Genomic DNA, 20,070 nt, shown 5'->3' on the forward strand with positions numbered 1-20,070 from the left:
AGTACAAAAGGAAGAAAACGTAAAATTGTGATGATTGAACAACTTTTTAATATATTCAAGCCATTGAAACTGTATGGTACATGAATGATACATCAATAAAACTGTTAACGGTTAAAAAAAAAAAGGAAGAAAAGGTACACTGGTTCCACAGGCATCAACCAAGACTGTCGCCGGAAAATGAAGCCATGTGAGCACGGTGGTTAATGGAAAAGGAAAGGAAGCATTTTATTGTTGCCTCAGTCTGCGCCTGAAGTCCCAGTGCAGAGAACTCTGGGAAAAGCATGTGGCCTCAGGAACCTTTCTCTTTCCCAAACTTGATCCAAGTGTATACAAGATAGGGTACTGAGGTGTACCCAAATGCTTACTAGACACGAGCAAATGGACCCATCTAAGCTAGATCACTGCTTTAGGTCCATGAAGGCAAGGGTGACTCCTGGAAAGACAGCGTCTTTCCACTCACTGACTTCCTCCACTCTAAAACATGACCCAATCAATACCCTGAAATCTTGAGAGAAGGGAGGGAGGGATGAGAAAAGGGGTGAAGTTTGTTCCTTTCACTAGAAGCCTTCAGAGCTCCCAGTTCTGGTGGAAGAGTGCTCGCACAGCTTAGCTGCCAACCCAATGGCTGGCCAGACAACCCCCCCACCCCTTCCATAAAGATTATAGCCTTGCAAAATCCCTGGGGGAGGTTCTGCTTTGTCCCACAGGGTCTTGCTGACAATGGATTTTTTTTTCTCTCAAAACTCTTTAAAGTTGTAAGCATAATTTTATCATTACTAAATAGTATATAAATTAGATAAAAGTTTAGTTTTTAATGTCCAGGCAGTACTTGTCAGTAAACTTCACATAATGCAATGCCTTTTTTTAATGCATTGAGCTGCCAACCTAAAGGTTAGCAGTTCAAAACTACCAGATGGGGCTTTCTACTCCTGTAAGGGCATAGTCTAAAAACCCACACGGGTAGTTCTACGCTGGCCTGTGTGACTGATGACAGCAAGAAGCCAAAGTTACAGCAGCAGCTCTCTAGTTCTGTGCACAGCAAAACGAAACAACACAAAACCAAAACTCATTCGATGCTGGTGCTTCTCTACAATTCTGATTGTCCTCTTCTCCAGCGTAGGCTTAACCAAAGACTTATTTCTCCGGTTCCTCTGGGCTCTGAACTCGTGCACTATTTGGTTTTGATCCACCTGAGACAATACTCAGGATGGAGGCCTAAGGACTGTGATTGCCACTTACCTTTCTTACGCTGGGCTAACTTCCTGTTGGAATTTAACCCCATCTTACATTGGCTCCTTTTCATTGTTTTATTCCAGAACCATTTTTTCTTTGGGCATTTAAAAATGCAAATGGATTGTACATACGAAGACTGTTAAAGTGGCAAATTATTTGTTAGCTATATATTCAATACATACACACACAGGATTAAAAGAATCCACATGGTTTTGGAAATGATGGTTGTACATGATGACTAGTTAATGGCACTGAACTGTCCACTTAAAAATGACTAAAATGGCAAAGTTTGTGTTAAATTGACAACAGAATTTTCAAACGCTCAGCAAAGCAGAATAGCTACAGTCATGATACAATTACAATGCTCACATTTGCTTTGCAGGATAACCCTTCAAAAACGGCTTCAACCCTACGAGGCAATTTCTACATCACCGGAGACAGGGCTTATATGGATGAAGACGGTTATTTCTGGTTCGTTGCAAGATCGGATGATGTCATACTATCCTCTGGGTAATGTCTGCAGGTGTCATTATTAATGGATCATTAGGTTCTGGAGTAATTTAACCTGCTCTTCAACTTTACAGATTCCTGCTGCATGCTTTCTTTCCCAGCTACCGGATCGGGCCGTTTGAAGTGGAAAGCGCACTGATGGAGCACCCTGCGGTTGTAGAGTCAGCTGTCGTCAGCAGTCCGGATCCCATCAGAGGAGAGGTACAAGAACGGACTCATCGCAACTTTGTGATTTGCTGGCAATCGAACATGTTGTTTAAAAAAATCATGATTCACACACTAAATTTCAAGTCAGATAGAAAATCATTATTAAATAAGCAGGTCAGATAGAAATACACAAATCTGTACTGCTAAGATTAAGATTGGAAAATCAATATTGGAAAGAATTTTACTCTTTTCCACACAAACAAGGCAAAGATGTAAATGCCAGCCACCAAGGCTCACCCCAGGCTGGCTAAGAGCACTTTGGTATAACTGAGGACTGGCTGGCACTGGCTACCAGGGATAAGAGCAAGGTGAGACACAGGTGCTGTGCCTGACATCAGAAGCAGGCCAGGTAAGTAGATTCAGAAAATAAACTATGAACAAAACAGAGATTCTGAAAGCCCACTCTGACTTGTGCTGCGTGACACCGCCCACCCCCACCCCACCAATTGGTTTTGGCTTAATGGTACTCTCGTTTGCTTTTTGGTTTCTCGGTGCTCCTATAAAGGAAATACAAGTGGGTGGCTGTAAAGTACAGATAACTATTTTCTCACAGTTGATGTGTGGCCAACCTGGTGGGAGCTCAGGGAAGTAAGGACACAGATTAGAAATCCAAAGGGCTTTATTTAGTGCAGTGTCAATTTTCTGTCCTTATTGAAGGAGAGAAAAAAATAAAGCAAAGGTCAAGGGCAGAGATCATCATGAACAGGTCAGAAATTAGAGGTCAAGATGAGACCGGTCAAGAGTTAGACTATAAACAAAAGTAAAGGTTGTTCCAGAATCTCTCATTTTTGTCAGGTACAAACAAGGAGGAATAGGGTTGGCTGTCAGGATCAGCAATAGGATCAAATCCAATTGGGAAAAAAAAGCAAATACGGACACATTAAAAGCAGAGCTACACAACTTATTTTTCTGGCATTTTAAATTGATTTTAGGTAGTAAAAGCTTTTATTGTTCTGAATGCTGATTACAAGTCATGTGACCAAGAGCAATTAAAAAAGGAGATTCAGGAACATGTAAAAAGGATGACGGCACCTTACAAATATCCCAGAAAGGTAAGTATTCTAATTATGATGCGTATTTGCACAGTATTCTAGGAAAATCTGTTTTCCCCCCAGGTGTCTTTTGTTGAGTTGTGCCAGTGTTCAAAGTTGTCAACAGACACACATCAGATACTCAATGAATGCCTGGAATAAATTCTTGACTCACAAGAGGCAGTGAGATCAGCTTCTCAACAATGGGAGATCTTGTCTTCTCCACACCAGGGATATAGAAGGGGGGGGTTGGCCAGATGCCATATGGTACCCGAGCCAGCAGCATGAGCCAGAAAGTAACTAACTGTGTGCCTAGAACAGAGAAACCCAATTCCTAGCAGCCCAGAGGGGAAACCTAGAGGCAGAAATGCACCACCACAGCCCGACCCCAGCACCAATGAACATTCTCCTAAAAAGAGCTATACTAAATGTTCCAAGCTGAACTAATGACAAATGGAGAAAAATCAGAATCTTTTGAGACAGAAACTAAACCCTTAACTGAATTTGTTGGGTCACCGGTTCAATTAACAGAAATCAAGAAAAATCTCCTTAACACTATTTTCTCTTTTTGGTCAGTGCCCCAAACTCACTAAAATAGGTATCCTAATCCTCTCATTTAGAATTCATGATAGAATTGCGATATAAATCTACTTTATCTAAATAAATATATTAAAAATTCTGGGCTAATTTTCTTTCCTTTGACACCAACAGGTAGAATTTATTCAAGAGCTGCCAAAAACCGTCAGTGGGAAGATAAAAAGAAATGAACTGAGAAAAAAAGAATGGGGAAGAACTTAAATTCATAATTCCATTAATTAACACAGTGCCTATATGCCAGAGATTCTGTAATACCCACATGATTATGGAGAAATGATAAAAAATTGCAGTATGGTTATATGACTGCCTTAAAATATCTTATGGTTATGACATGGAGACTGGATTTTGAAATACAACAATCTGTAAAGACTTTGTATTGGAATCATTTTCGTTATACTGTAGTAATACAAAAATATTACCAACTGCTGAAGAATTTAAAAGTCTATCTGAATCAAATCTCTACTGTTGCTTTTAAAATCACTCTTCCAATTTACAATTTTCAATCCTTCTAGTAGAACCAAACAATATATACAATTTTTAGAAAAAGATATCAGGCAGGAGATTAGCATTATGGAAACCATCAAGTATGTACCTGAAAACAGAGTGAGGAGTTAGTTCTAGTCAACTTTAGTCAAACGCCGTAGTTTAGCATACACATCGGGCACATGTGCAGCCATCCTGAGGGTTCTCCCGCGCCTCTGGCAGTATGCGCGCTGTGTGCACGGCTGCCTTGTGTGGGCGTGCTATACTCAACAAATATCACAATCTAAAACAGTTTTAAATTTACTTCAAGGTCAAAGGATCCCACATACCATTGTTTCTTACTATCTTTAATCTACTGAATATACTCGTGTATAAGCCAAGTTTTCCAGCACATTTTAAATGCAGTTTTTGTGGTAAAATTAGATGCCTCAGCTGATATTCACATCAGCTTGGACAGTAATAAATACATTTTGTGTGTGATTCTGAAGAAATGGTAAACCCACTAATGTTAACACATACAAATATAAATGAAGAGTGTAAGATATTAAAACCAAAAAGGCTAGTGTAGAGTCAGTTCCATAGCAGACGATTACTGTCCCAGAGAACTGTTTCCAGGGTGACAATCTTTAACTCCACTTTTTCTCCTGTGGCGTGTCCCGCGGGTTCAATCCGCCATTCCTTCCATTAACGGCCAGGTGCTAAACCACCGCACCACCAGGGTTTCTTTACGACAGGAGCATAATACCCAAAATTTTTAGAAATTTAAGGAACAATTTGAATTCATACACAAACAAAAGGCAAATGGAAGAATGAAGTAGTATATAAAATTGTAAGGCCATGAAAATTTTCCCTCTAAAAAGTCAAACATGCCCTCTTAGCTCTCATCACTCAGTCCTGTATGCTTTTCCCCTTTACATTAAAAGTCACATTAACAACTTACTTTTGATATAAAAGCAGTCTATCAACTCCTCATTGAAGGTCTCAGTCTCAAAGACTTTTTAGTAGAAAAATGTATACTTTTGTCAGAAATTGGGCTCGTTTCTGGAGCCCTACCTCTGAGTCCCCCAGGGGAATGAGCCAATACTGGGTTGCTGGCTCTCTCCTTTTGAAGTGTCTGTTCCCACTTGAAATAGTCACAAGGTTTTTTACTGTCTTGGTATTTCCCAACAGGACAGCAGTAGAAGGCTTTCCCATGGTTTGGTCCATTATTAGAAACAAGCAGCCTCTTAGATCTCCGGCCACACTGGCACAAAGGAGGTGTCACTCTCCCCAGCTTCCAAGGCTGCTGTATGTTAACTGCAGGTGTTAACACAGAGGGGTGACTCTTTGGGGAGGTACTTCTTGCTGGGGAGCAACCAGATGAAGTAGACTTTTCTTCATGAATAGTGAAGGTCTGTTTTTTTGCCGGTGGGAAAGCTGGGGGGTTGGGGGAGTTCCTTTTAGTACTGCCTAAAAATAGAGGCCGTTTCCCCAAAATTGAAGAATGAGTCGAATTGACATTCATGTTACTGAAGGCACTCGATTTGGGTTCTGGTAACTTAAAGGCAGAAACATGTGAAACCGGGTCCTTGACCTTTTTTACATTGTAAATAGTAGTGTGAGGGCTCTTATACACAACAGACTTCGAGGTCTCAAGCTTTTGTGGGCTTTCTTCTACACCACTACAAGTTTCACAATTTAGCATTTCAGCTTCTTTCAAAACCGTCACTCCTCCTCCAGAGCTAAAGGAAATGTCTACATTTGAGTCACTGATGGGACGTGTACCACCTTTATGTTGCTCAGGCTGAGATGCTGGCAGTAAAGCTACCTCCTCCCAATCAGCCAACATAGGTAAACAGTCAAGAGCAGAAGGAATTTCCGCATCAGAAACATGATTAACTGAAGAAATGGTGGTAGAAACAAATAATGATCCTGAACCAACTGTCGAAGAGTGAGATTTGGTATCAAATGCAAGGTGCTCATTTTTAATTTTTTTCTGCATGTGGATAGTTGAATTGAAGCTGGGGGATTGCAACTTTCCCAGAGAAGTAAACGACTTATTAGTGGAAAGCGATAAATGGCTTTGGATACTCTGGAGATCTTCTTTCATGCTCATCTTTAATTGTAACTGATCTTGCGGGACCTTTTTCGAAGAACCCAGATAAGCTGATCTCATTTGAGCTCCCCCCCAGCATTTGTAGCACTCTTAGGCTGCTTATCCAATGGACCGGGAACCTGGAGGGTACTGCGACAGGCAGAAGTGTCTCCAACGTGTTTCGTATTCAAATTGCTGGCCAAAATGTTGGGATTCTTCTGAGGGCGTACCTGTGATTCCACAGACAAATTCAAGAGCTTTGAAACTGTGCATTTAGAATTGCTTCGGTATCCCACACAAGACAAAAGGAAAATGTCACTGATTTGAGTTATAATGATTTGCTGTCATGTGTCACTGAGTCCATTCTGACTCCAAAGGGTGCCATGTGGCAGAGTATAACCCAATTGGGTCTCTCAGCTGTCATCTTTATGGCAGCTGACTGACAGGTCTTTCTTCCACAGAGCTGCTGAGTGAGTTTGACTCACTATCCTTAGTGTTTGCAGCCAACTGCTTGACATGGCACCACCATGTAAAAAAGATCACACAGTGTTAACAAACCCCGGGACAAGGGAACAATAAGTGATCCAAAATCGGCAAGGAGGGTGTAAGAGGCCTGGTAGGGCTTGATGAAGGGCAATATAACCGAGGGGAATTACCGAAACCAAGTGAAGGCTGAGCATGATAGTGGGACAAGAGGAAAGCCAAAGGAAATAAAGAGGAAAGAGCTAGGAGGCAAACTGGCATTTATAGAGGTCTAAATAAAGGCATGTACATATGTAAATATATTTATATATGATGATGGGGAAATAGATCTATGTATATATATTTATAACTTTAGTATTAAGGTAGCAGATGGACACTGGGCCTCCACTCAAGTACTCCCTCAATGCAAGAACATTTTACTCTTATTAAACTGGCATTCCATGATGCTCACGTTCCTAACACTATCGCTGAAGATAAAGTGGATGCATAAGCAAATATGGTGAAAAAAACTGATGGTGCCAGCTATCAAAACATATAGCATCTGGGGTCTTAAAAACTGGAGGATAAACAAGTGGCCATCTATCTCAGAAGCAACAAAGCCCACATGGAAGAAGCACACCAGCCTGTGTGATCATGAAGTGTCAAAGGGATCAGGTATCAGGCATCAAAGAACAAAAAATCATATCATTGTGAATGAGGGGGAGTGCAGGGTGGGGACCCAAAGCCCATCTGTAGGCAACTGGACATACCCTTACATAAGGGTCTCATGGAGGAGATGAGTCAGTCAGGGTGCAGTGTAGCAATGATGAAACATACAACTTTCCTCTAGTTCCTAAAAGCTTCCCCTCCCAATGCTACCTTACAAATCCAGCTAGACCAGATGATGTACACTGGTACAGATAGGAACTGGAAACACAGGGAATACAGGACAGATGAACCCCTCAGGACCAGTGCTGAGAGTAACAATACTGGAGGGTAGAGGGAGGGTGGGGTAGAAAGAGGGAACCAATTACAAGGATATACATATAACCTCCTCCCTGAGAGATGGACAACAGAAAAGTGGGTAAAGTGAGAAGTTGGAAAGTGTAAGATATGACAAAATAATAACTTATAAATTATCAAGGGTTCATGAGGGAGTGCGGAACAGGGAGGGAGGGGAAAAATGAGGAGCTGATACCAATGGCTCAAGTAGAAAGCAAATGTTTTGAGAATGATGATGGCAACACATGTACAAATCTGCTTGACACAATGCATGTATGTATAGATTGTGATAAGAGTTGTATGAGCCCCCAATAAAATGATTACAAAAATAAATAAAAATTTAAAAAATTTTTTAAAGACTACACAGATGAAATCAACATTTCAGTGAATCTATGATTACTTTAGTGGTTTGAGAAGACAAAATGTAGAGGCAAAACTAACCTTATTCAAAGATCTAGTAATTTTCATTATACAACCGTCTCTGATCATTTTCCAGGCAAGATAAGCAGTATTCCGAGAATCATCCAACCCTGAGGAAATAGGTATTAAACACTAAACTTGATAGTACTAATGTAAAGAAACACAGCAAAACAAATCGCCACCACCAAGAGAAAAAAACAACCAACCTACCACTTATATGGAAATTGGAGTTCCTGGGGGGTTTAAAGGTTAATGTACTTAGCTGCTAATCGACAGTTCACCAAGTGATGCCTTGGTAGAAAAGTGTGATTGTGTCATGCACTGTATCATGTCCATTTGAACAACCACATTTTCCTAACCCACAAAAGGCAATTACATTAAAAACCCAAGGTGCACACAATGATCCACGACAAATGGACGATACTTTGGGACATCGATACACCGACACATTACCATCACCACATTGTGATGTTAAAGGAGGCCAGCCTGTGTGGTTGGTGGGCTACACGCTGGGTTGCTCATCACAAGGTAAGTAGTTTGAACCCACCAGCCGCTCCCCTGGAGCTGAGGCTTTCTGCTCTTGTACAGATTTACAGCTTCTGAAACGCAAGGGGCCGGCCACTCTGTGCTACAGGACCCCTATGAGCTGTGATCAACTTGTTGGCAGTGTGTCTGGTCTTTTATTACGTTAACAATGTTTTAGTGAAGCTGAGCGAGTTCTTTCCATGTTTTTATGATAGAAAGGTGCACTACGTACTGCAAAAGGGGCTCCACGAAGTTCATGGAAAAGTAAGATGAAGAGATCATGGAAGTTTCCCATGAATTTTCCAAAGCCTCTTTGTATAGCAAGCCTTATATTGGACTGTTTCAAATCAGACTGACTCAGGAACAGATTTTGTTGATAGTCTGGGGACTACCTGTATATAAAATAGTGTCCACACAACATCCAAACCACATATCACACTATCTTAGAGAATATATCAAGATTAACTTGCCCAAAAATCCAGCAGCCATTGAAACGCAATGGAATATAGGAGGTTGCAGTGGGCTGGAATCAACTACAGTAACTGGTGGTAATGGTAGATGGAAATTGTGGCAGATTGGTAGTTTCGTGACCATCCACTGACCTCTACAAAATGTGACCAACACTCTGTAGGAACCAAAATTTGTGAGTCATCTGGTAGTCTTGCCTACTTTTTCACTAGTCCTCTGTATTAGTTGGGGCTTTGTTTAACCTCCGTTTGCTCTGCGTAATTCTTTTCAATCTTCTGAGAAACTAGACAGCCACTAGATGGCAGTCAATATCAACACAGAATCAAACCTCATTGTATTTGCGTCACTTTATTTTGCTTCCAAGACACAGTCTTGGCAAATGGAAGGTTCACGGCAACTCTGTGTGGAGCAGGTTCGGTCAGCACCATTTCCAACAGCAAACGCTCACTTTGTGCCCGTGTCACAGTTGGGTAGTTCTTAGCCTCGTGTCAAACGTTTTTCATAATGCTATGCACACTTAACAGACTCCAGTATGAGTGCAAGCATAAGGACACCAAAATATTCATGTGCCCCTGCCCTTCCTTGGGAGACTCACTTTATCGTGGTGGTAACATGAAAGTCTTGCAAACAACTTGAATTGCAGAATAAGGAGTTTTTGACTGAAAGGTGTTTGTTACTGATGATATTGTAAAATAAATGCGATTCATATGACATTCGATGACAATAAAATGCACTTATGACATACGATTTCTCACTGAATGCTTACCAGAGTGCTCTCGTCCTGAGAATTGTATTCCCACTTCCTGCAAAGCACCACTTAGTCCTTTTGGTTTTCTGCGGTAGAAAAGCTAAGGAAATAAAAGAAGATAGATATCTCAAAACCCAATTACTATTTGAGAAGCTTGTTATTAACCACTCATGGTCATATTTACTTATTTATTTTTGTTCATATTTAAATGTAATGATTTTTATTCCCATTTTTAAACACTTAAAGAAGTGTATTCATGGAAACATTTTAAAAGAAACTTTCCCCTTTTTTGGGTAAACTTGTAGCCGCGTGTGGGGATAAATGTGCTCATTTCACTAGCTGGAAAGTGAATATGTGTCAGTCTTTGGACCCGTACCTTGTAAGTTGCTCGGAGATCAATCCATGAATTTAAGAACACGGGCTTTAACAGCTGTTTCCTTTTGCACTCATACTCCAGGCAAACCCCCAAGTCCCAGTCTGTATGGAGGACATTTAGAGAGAACAAAGTCAATGGCGCTAGCATATTTATGTTGAAGGCCATTAAGACTCAGCCTTGAAATGGCTGAGAAGTCTCATGACCTATGTGTCAGTGTTTGCTGATTTCTTCCGTGACTTAACGTTTTGAACAGACTGTCAAGAACAAGAAAGTATGCAAGGTCTGGGAAAATAGGTTGTTTAATTTTCTCAAGGATGCCTGGCTTGGCAGAAGATAGAGTTGCTATGTGTATCTAATGTGCTTGGTTAACAATGAGATAATTAACCCCGGGGTTGTTTCTGCATGGATAAAAGGAGTGTGTAAAATAAACTCGGCGCTTCAGTATTCACTGTTGCCCTCCCAATACTTTTTCTCCTTTTTTCTTAATCCTCACACCCCCTTTCAGGACTGTTCGTTCGACTTGTCAGCTGACTCTGACATATTTATAAGTAAAATGCAGGGATATGATGGGAAACAACAATGATGTTTAATTGCTCTGTTAATATCAAATAAGCATTCACTTTACACACTTCTAAGTGTCAACATTTCTTAAACACCCCAATAAAATACGATGAACATTCCAGAAAAAAGGGGAAAGATATCAAATTATAAAGTCTATTTGAAGGTTACCTGCTTTCGAGGTTATAGCAAAGTATTTATGTGCTTGAGAAACCAAGTATCACGTAGCAAATAAAAAGATGATTGTCGACACTATGCTATCTATGGCGCAGCCAATGAACAAACACCAACACTGTCCCATGGTCCCCCTTATCTATCTACTGTAACCCACGGCCATGAGTCAATGCTGACCCATAGCAACCCTGTAGTTGCCAAGACTGTAAATGTTTATAAGAACAGATATAGTCTCGGCTTTCTTCCCTGGAGCTGGTGGTTTGAACCACCAACCTTGAGTTAGTAGTCTATAAGAAGACCAGTAGTGAGAGTGGTGATACTGGAGGGTAGAGGGAAGGTGGGGTAGAAAGGGGCAACCAATCATAAGGATCTACATATAACTTCCTCCCTGGGGTACGGACAATAGGAAAGTGGGTGAAGGGAGGCGTTGGACAGTATAAGACATGACAAAATAATAATAATTTATAAATTATCAAGGGTTCATGAAGGAAGGGGGGAGCAGGGAAGGAGAGGAAAAAGAGGAGCTGATACCAAGGGCTTAAATGGAAAGCAAATGTTTTGAGAATGATGAGGGCAACAAATGTACAAATATGCTTGACACAATTGATACATGTATGGACTGTGATAAGAGTTGTATCAGCCACCAATAAAATGATTTTTAAAAATCCTCAAAGTATGAAAGCAAAGGATATAAGCTTAATGAGAACACTTCTTATACAAGATTGTAGTAAGTTTCACTTCACCATAGTTAATTGGAATGTGAAAAACAAAGATAATCATTCTAAAAGGATTTTTAAAAGTTAAAGCTTAAATTTCTACAGTACCCTAGAATAGTAATTTAAAAAATATTAATGAATGTATTTTTCTTAGTTGATATTCATTAGGCACTTGCATTTCTTTTTTTGACCTAGGAGATTTAAAAGTATAAATTTTATTAAAGGTAATGAATTAGGACTCTCACTGACTCACTCTCTCTCTTACTCACTCACTCACTCACTCACTCTCTCACTAACTCACTCACTCTCACTCACTCTCTCTCTCATTCTCTCTCACTCACTCACTCTCACTCTCTCATTCACTCACTCTCTCACTCATTCACTCACTCACTCTCTCACTAACTCACTCACTCTCACTCACTCTCTCTCTCATTCTCTCTCACTCACTCACTCTCACTCTCTCATTCACTCACTCTCTCACTCACTCACTAAAAAGCAAAACAAAAACAAACAAACAAAAGGTAATGAATTAGATGCTTAACTTATTTTCTTACCTGACCAAGTAACAAAGGCACATAATTTTACTTCGGAACTGGAAGAATTCAAGATTCCATTAGGAAAAATGATGTTCTTCTGTTGCTGAATCTTATGAATCCATTTACAGAACTGTGATAAGCAAATCTTCAGAGGGACTCCTTCATCAACTTGAACCTAAATAGTTACAAAATCTGAATTCAACAGTCAAATTCTATAATTTTTGAGAATTCACTATAGGTAACTGCTATGGGGATAGGAGGAAGTTCTTCTCATAAGGAGCTTGTTGAGATGTTAAAACACACGGAAGAAAGAAAATATTATGGTTAGAATGTTCTAAACAAACCTAAAACCACACAGACATGAAACTCACACCAATAGAAATTAAAGCCAAATCTGAGTCACTTAATTTCTATAAAATTTCATCTTCATTCTTATAACACAATGCCTTCTCATTGCTAATGAGTCTAACTTCTAAAGAGCACATTATTTCTTTTAAAATGAAAATTTTAACTGTAAGTAGTAAATATCCACTTCTCACTTATCGAGGTTAGTTTTCAAATGCCAGGTTGTTGATGTAAAAATTGGCATTACACAAAAATGGAGAGTGGCCATATCAGATAGCAAAAAGGGAGTATGACATGACAGCACTGTCCAGTTATATCACGTGTGATCGACAAACGACTGAAAACCATAGTCCGTGCAAGTTGACAAATAACCTTAACCATCACAGCCAGCATGACACTCCCTTGGTACCTCAGTTGTATGTTGTGAGTGCTCAAAACAGTCAGGAGTACATGCTTTATTATTGTAGTAAGTGTGAAATACCAGGTAACAGGATTGTTGATAAATTTATAGCTTTTTATTCTTTTCACATCTTTTTCTGAATCTTAAAATTTGCAGAATTTCGGCTTGGCTTGAGTTGGGCTAAGAGAGCATACCTGCTTTATGCCTGTCAGTTCCATGCAAAATTCAGATAAAATGGGATGTTCCTGCGGCTGAACATAAGCATGGAACTCAGATTCAATCTCTCCAGTAGATGTATTCAACAATACTGCTGGAAATTCAACTAAATGAAAAAAAAACAAACAATTGACATTTAAGCACATAATTGCTAAATTAATGCTACTATGACCCTAAATGAAATACCAGCATAGCATTATTAAACAATCATTGTTTTAAAGAATATTACAATGACCCAACAATGCACTGCAATAAACATCACACCAAAGATAAACCATAAGACTGACATTCAGATTTGCATATATCCACTGAAAAGGAAAATACTGAGCACAATTCCACAAGTAATTACAAATACTAATGAAACTTAAAATGTACTCCTCTTTTGCAACGTGTTTTTCCAGTACCTATGCGAAAGAGGGTCTTAGGCAATTCTAAAATAATTCATGAAAACTGTGAGAGCCAAACTCAGTGGAGATTGTCTTTTTGGGGTCTCGAAAGGTTTTGCCTTTGACAGGGTACAGTCTTACCACTTTCAGCTCCTTTAGTGGAAAACATCTGCATTGTCCTACAGAGCCCTGCGAGTTGAGCTGCCTCTGCATGGTCCGCGCTTCGAAGCCACCAGTGGCTCCATGGGAGAAAGACTGGGCTTTTTCCTCCCCTAAACAGTTAGTCTCGGCAACCCGCAGAGGGGTTGCTATGAGTCAGCACTGACTTGAGAGCAGTGAGTGTGGTTTTGGTGAAGGAGCGCCGGTGCAGTACTGGGTTAAGAGTTGGCTATTAACTAAGAGGCCAGCAGTTTGAATGCACCAGCGCTCCATGGGAGAAAGATGACCGGTATGCTCCCATAGAGACTGCTAACCTCAGACACCCTGAGGAGCAGTACTATTCTCTCCTATAGGTCCCCTGCGCATTTGAATTGACTTGACGGTAGTGGGCTTCTCAGACAGGTTTCCACTTTACACAGGCTCCAGCTTTCACAGGTGTACTGTATTGTATAGGATGACCCATTACTGAATACGGGTGTTTCTTTGTCTTGCTTTCTAAGGAAAGTTCAAAGGTCACACTAATTTTCCTAAATGACCTACTGACTAGCTATCAACATTAAAGTGATTCATCTAGTATCAGCGTTGGCCACAAGCCATCCACTTACTTATTTCCTGGCTATGGTGGTGCTTCCTCTCATTCCAGCAGGTGGACTCAAAATCAATGACAATGAAGTAGTCAAACAACTGTTCTGAAATAGAGGAAGGCATCCTTAGGCTTCTTCAGTATGAAAGTGCACAGCTAAGGAACCGAAGGAAACAAACACACCACTTACGGTATTTGCTTCTTTGTAGATTTCTATTTACTGGTGCAAATGACTTCTTCCTAATTAATCCAAGCCGCCTGGAAATGTAAACCCAGTATTAATACATAGTTCACACTTTTTTAAAAATAGGCTACCAAACTAAGGGTACTTGGCTTGTGGCAAATACACGCTCATAAATGATGGAGTTGTGATCTCGGAGGGGACCCTGAATGAGATCTGAACATCATCCTAGCGGCCACCCTCGTCTTAGGTTTACTAGATAGCTGGGCTGAGACACTAGTCCCCGGAGAAGGACATCACGCTTGGTAAAGTACATGGGCAGTGAACACCGAGGAAGATCCTCGACCAGATGGATAGCCACAGTGGTCACAACAGTAAGTTAACTATCATAACAATTGTGAGTGTAGCACAGGGCCAGGAAGTGTTTCTTGATGTACACGGGATGGCTAGGAGTGGGACCCGACTCCAATCACAACAGGCAGTAGGCGCAAAATGTAGATGGGCGCAATTGATTTATAAGTCCTTCCAACACCTAGCGACCCCATACACTAGGATTTCTGAGACATAAATCCCTCAAAGAAATGCACAGCCTCTTATATACGATGAGGGGGGAATAGATCTATGTACATATATTTATAGGTCTAGTATTAAGGAAACAGATGGACAGTGGGACCCTGCTCAAGTACTCTCTCAACACAAGAACACTTTGTTCTAACAATTCGGCAGTCTGAGATGCTCACCTGCCTAGCACGATCACTGATGACAATGGATGCACAGGCAAATGTGGTAAAGACCGCTGATGGTGCCCGGCTACCAAAAGATATAGCACCTGAAGTTGCTGAAGACAATGGATGCACAAGTAAATGTGGTGAAGAAAGCTGATAGTACCCAGCTACCAAAAGCACCTGAAGCCTTAAACACCTGAAGATAAACAAGAAGCCATCTAGCTGAGAGACAACAAAACCCACATGGAAGAAGCACACCGACCTGTCCCGACTTGATCGCCGAGGACAGTGGGTACATAAGCAAAAGTTTCTAACAAAGCTGATGGTGCCCGGCTAGCAAATGATATAGCATCAGGGATCTTAAAGGCTTGAAGACAATCAGGTGGCCATCTAGCTAAGAAACAATGAAGTCCACAGGGAAGAAGCACACCAGCCTACCCCGACGCGAATGCTGAAGACAAAGTGGGTGCATGGGCAAGTGCGGTGAAGAAAGCTGATGGTGTCCAGTTGTCAAAATATATAGAATCTGGAGTCCCATAGGCTGGAAGATAAACAAGGGGCCATCTAACTGAAAAACAACAAAGCCCCACATGGAAAATGCACACCAGCCTGTGAGATGACAAGGCATCGGAAGGGATCAGGTGTCAGGCATCAAACAGAGAAAAAAAAATCATAGCATTGTGAATGAGGGGGAGTGCAGAGTGGGGACCCAGGGCCCATCTGGGGGAAATTGGACATCCCCTTGCAGAAGGGCCGTGGGGGAGGTGATGAACCAGTCAAGAGTGCAGTGCAGCAACAATGAAACATACAATTTTTCTCGTTCTTGAATGCTTCCCCCCTCCCCACTATCATGATTCCAATTCTACATTACATAACCGGCTGGACCGGAAGATGTACACTGGCACAAACAGGACTTGGAAATACGGGGAATCCAGGACAGATGAGCCCCTCAGGAACAGTGGTGAGAGTGGCAACATCGGGAAGGTGGAGGAAGGGTGAGGGAGAAAGGGGAAACAGATGACAAGGTCTACATGTAACCTCCTCCCTGGAGGACGGACAGCGGAGAATTGGGTGAGAGAGACGACAGATGGTGTAAGACATGATAAGATAATGATTATTTATAAATTATCAAGGGTTCAGGGGGAGGGGGAGCGGGGAGGGAGGGGGAAAATGAGGAGCTGATACCAAGGGCTCAAGTAGAAAGCAGGTGTCTGGGGAATGATGATGGCAACATATGAACAAGTGTGCTGGACACAAATGATGTAGGCACGGATTGTAAAAAGAGTTCTATGAGCCCCTAATAAAATGTTTTTTAAAAGAAAATATCCACATCAATAACAACAAAAAAAGAAATGCACAGCCTCATCTTGCTCCCATGTGGCTAGCAGTACAGGGGACTGCCTAAATGCTATTTCATGCTATTCAGTAGGCCAGCACACTGCTTCGCGTAATCAGAAGCGGGAACAGCATGCTCAATAACACTCAGGAAAAGGTCCGCGCCGATCCACATCGACTCAAAGGGACCAATAAGAAGTTGTGAGGTAAACAGCTTGGTAGTGCGGGAAGGGGGGGCGGGGGGGGAGAAGGGAGCGTGCTGTCGCGTTCAAGGGTTCCCCGGGAGCCTGAATGAAGCAGACTGGCTTAAGGTCTCGCGGCTAAGAACTCAGGTCTACTCCGTGTCTTTCTGCCCAGTGTTGCGGGCCTGAGGCTCGAACCCGGGCACCCACAGGGGCCATTTCTTCCTGGCCAGCGAGGCGGGTCGGAGACACGGGGCTGTAGGGAACGGAGGCTACCGTCAAGCACATCTCGACCCCGGCCCTGCCCTGATCCCCCTGCCGTACCGGGCCAACTTCTTAGTCGCCATTCCGGATACTCTTCCCTCTGCCAAGGTAGCGGCCGGAAGTCGCCCGACTCCCACTTCCGGGCGATTCAAATGCCCCGCGCAGCTGCGGCAAAGGTTCCGCTAGTGAGAAACCAAGGAAGTGGCCCAGGCCGGGCCTGGGCTCCGCCCAGCGTCAACTAGATGCTTCCGGGTCACGGTGGGCAGGGCGGCGAGGGGTGGTCCGGGCCTGGGACACCGCTCGGCAGCGCCCCCTACGGGGCCGTGTTGGAGCGCTTGGGAAGCCGTTTGGAATAGTTGAAGCGGTCGGTCAAACAGCTTGCCTTTTGCCTCGGTCCCCATTTCTGACCAGCGTTTCGCCAGGGACCGCCCGGACCTCTCGACCTGAGCACCCCGTGACCCGTGACGCGAGGAGCGGTTCTAAGGGCGGTGACACCCTGTCAAAGCTCCGAGGGCGTTCTGTTCGGAGACCGCGGGGCCGAGGAATTTGGGCATCCGGTCTCCTCAGTCAGCTGGTCGTTCTCCGCGGCTTCTTGGAGCCAGACAAGGAAAGGGCCGGGAGGCACCCTAAGATTGGGCAGGAAAGGAGGCGGGTTCCACACACACTAGTCTGGACAGCAGAGGCATTGGGATCTGGAAGAGAGACAGCCTGGCGGGACAACAGTCTTCCTGTTGGGATCTGGAAGAGAGGCAGCCTGACGGGACAACAGTCCTCCTGTTAAGATCTGGAAGAGAGGCAGCCTGACGGGACAACAGCCCGCATGTTAAGATCTGGAAGAGAGGCAGCCTGACGGGACAACAGCCCGCCTGTTAGGATCTGGAAGAGAGGCAGCCTGACGGGACAACAGTCCTCCTGTTAAGATCTGGAAGAGAGGCAGCCTGACGGGACAACAGTCCTCCTGTTAAGATCTGGAAGAGAGGCAGCCTGATGGGACAACAGTCCTCCTGTTGGTATCTGGAAGAGAGGCAGCCTGACGGGACAACAGTCCTCCTGTTAAGATCTGGAAGAGAGGCAGCCTGACGGGACAACAGTCCTCCTGTTAAGATCTGGAAGAGAGGCAGCCTGACGGGACAACAGTCCTCCTGTTAAGATCTGGAAGAGAGGCAGCCTGACGGGACAACAGTCCTCCTGTTAAGATCTGGAAGAGAGGCAGCCTGACGGGACAACAGTCCTCCTGTTAAGATCTGGAAGAGAGGCAGCCTGACGGGACAACAGTCCTCCTGTTGGGATCTGGAAGAGAGGCAGCCTGATGGGACGACAGTCCTCCTGTTGGGATCTGGAAGAGAGGCAGCCTGACGGGACGACAGTCCTCCTGTTAAGATCTGGAAGAGAGGCAGCCTGACGGGACAACAGTCCTCCTGTTAAGATCTGGAAGAGAGGCAGCCTGACGGGACAACAGTCCTCCTGTTAAGATCTGGAAGAGAGGCAGCCTGACGGGACAACAGTCCTCCTGTTGGGATCTGGAAGAGAGGCAGCCTGACGGGACAACAGTCCTCCTGTTGGGATCTGGAAGAGAGGCAGCCTGACGGGACAACAGTCCTCCTGTTAAGATCTGGAAGAGAGGCAGCCTGACGGGACAACAGTCCTCCTGTTAGGATCTGGAAGAGAGGCAGCCTGACGGGACAACAGTCCTCCTGTTAGGATCTGGAAGAGAGGCAGCCTGACGGGACAACAGTCCTCCTGTTGGGATCTGGAAGAGAGGCAGCCTGACGGGACAACAGTCCTCCTGTTAGGATCTGGAAGAGAGGCAGCCTGACGGGACAACAGTCCTCCTGTTGGGATCTGGAAGAGAGGCAGCCTGACGGGACAACAGCCCGCCGTTAAGATCTGGAAGAGAGGCAGCCTGACGGGACAACAGCCCTCCTGTTAAGATCTGGAAGAGAGGCAGCCTGACGGGACAACAGTCCTCCTGTTGGGATCTGGAAGAGAGGCAGCCTGACGGGACAACAGCCCGCCGTTAAGATCTGGAAGAGAGGCAGCCTGACGGGACAACAGTCCTCCTGTTGGGATCTGGAAGAGAGGCAGCCTGACGGGACAACAGTCCTCCTGTTGGGATCTGGAAGAGAGGCAGCCTGACGGGACAACAGCCCTCCTGTTAGGATCTGGAAGAGAGGCAGCCTGACGGGACAACAGTCCTCCTGTTAAGATCTGGAAGAGAGGCAGCCTGACGGGACAACAGCCCTCCTGTTAAGATCTGGAAGAGAGGCAGCCTGACGGGACAACAGTCCTCCTGTTAAGATCTGGAAGAGAGGCAGCCTGACGGGACAACAGTCCTCCTGTTAAGATCTGGAAGAGAGGCAGCCTGACGGGACAACAGTCCTCCTGTTGGGATCTGGAAGAGAGGCAGCCTGATGGGACAACAGTCCTCCTGTTGGGATCTGGAAGAGAGGCAGCCTGACGGGACGACAGTCCTCCTGTTAAGATCTGGAAGAGAGGCAGCCTGACGGGACAACAGTCCTCCTGTTGGGATCTGGAAGAGAGGCAGCCTGACGGGACAACAGTCCTCCTGTTAAGATCTGGAAGAGAGGCAGCCTGACGGGACAACAGTCCTCCTGTTAGGATCTGGAAGAGAGGCAGCCTGACGGGACAACAGTCCTCCTGTTAGGATCTGGAAGAGAGGCAGCCTGACGGGACAACAGTCCTCCTGTTGGGATCTGGAAGAGAGGCAGCCTGACGGGACAACAGTCCTCCTGTTAGGATCTGGAAGAGAGGCAGCCTGACGGGACAACAGTCCTCCTGTTGGGATCTGGAAGAGAGGCAGCCTGACGGGACAACAGCCCGCCGTTAAGATCTGGAAGAGAGGCAGCCTGACGGGACAACAGCCCTCCTGTTAAGATCTGGAAGAGAGGCAGCCTGACGGGACAACAGTCCTCCTGTTGGGATCTGGAAGAGAGGCAGCCTGACGGGACAACAGCCCGCCGTTAAGATCTGGAAGAGAGGCAGCCTGACGGGACAACAGTCCTCCTGTTGGGATCTGGAAGAGAGGCAGCCTGACGGGACAACAGTCCTCCTGTTGGGATCTGGAAGAGAGGCAGCCTGACGGGACAACAGCCTCCTGTTAGGATCTGGAAGAGAGGCAGCCTGACGGGACAACAGTCCTCCTGTTAAGATCTG

At 44.1% G+C, this 20,070-nt stretch overlaps 3 protein-coding genes across 4 annotated transcripts in view; 2 read left to right on the forward strand and 1 right to left on the reverse strand.

Annotated features, from left to right (window-relative positions):
* Positions 1–3,957, forward strand: part of ACSM3 (acyl-CoA synthetase medium chain family member 3) — a 31,119-nt gene extending 27,162 nt beyond the window's left edge. Inside the window, exons 8-11 of one of the 2 annotated variants that reach the window (XM_075564590.1) lie at positions 1,616–1,743; positions 1,845–1,944; positions 2,883–3,002; positions 3,693–3,957. In XM_075564590.1, the coding sequence (XP_075420705.1) occupies positions 1,616–1,743; positions 1,845–1,944; positions 2,883–3,002; positions 3,693–3,779 (435 nt within the window). In that variant the 3' untranslated portion in view covers positions 3,780–3,957. The remainder of the gene's footprint in view (positions 1–1,615; positions 1,744–1,844; positions 1,945–2,882; positions 3,003–3,692) is intronic. The other variant, XM_075564589.1, reaches the window with a different exon arrangement.
* Positions 34–17,066, reverse strand: ERI2 (ERI1 exoribonuclease family member 2). The gene is given in 10 exon segments (XM_075564588.1): positions 34–6,221; positions 6,224–6,365; positions 8,041–8,129; positions 9,779–9,860; positions 10,137–10,237; positions 12,139–12,295; positions 13,060–13,187; positions 14,232–14,315; positions 14,400–14,467; positions 16,957–17,066. Coding segments are annotated over 10 exon segments (2,073 nt in total). The 5' UTR covers positions 16,980–17,066; the 3' UTR covers positions 34–5,022.
* Positions 17,049–20,070, forward strand: part of REXO5 (RNA exonuclease 5) — a 33,596-nt gene continuing 30,574 nt past the window's right edge. Inside the window, 3 exon segments of the mRNA XM_075528107.1 lie at positions 17,049–17,081; positions 17,129–17,591; positions 18,731–18,775. Coding sequence (XP_075384222.1) covers positions 17,049–17,081; positions 17,129–17,591; positions 18,731–18,775 — 541 coding nt within the window.

This window comes from Tenrec ecaudatus, chromosome 12, assembly GCF_050624435.1.
Source record: "Tenrec ecaudatus isolate mTenEca1 chromosome 12, mTenEca1.hap1, whole genome shotgun sequence".
Lineage (NCBI taxonomy): Eukaryota > Metazoa > Chordata > Mammalia > Afrosoricida > Tenrecidae > Tenrec > Tenrec ecaudatus.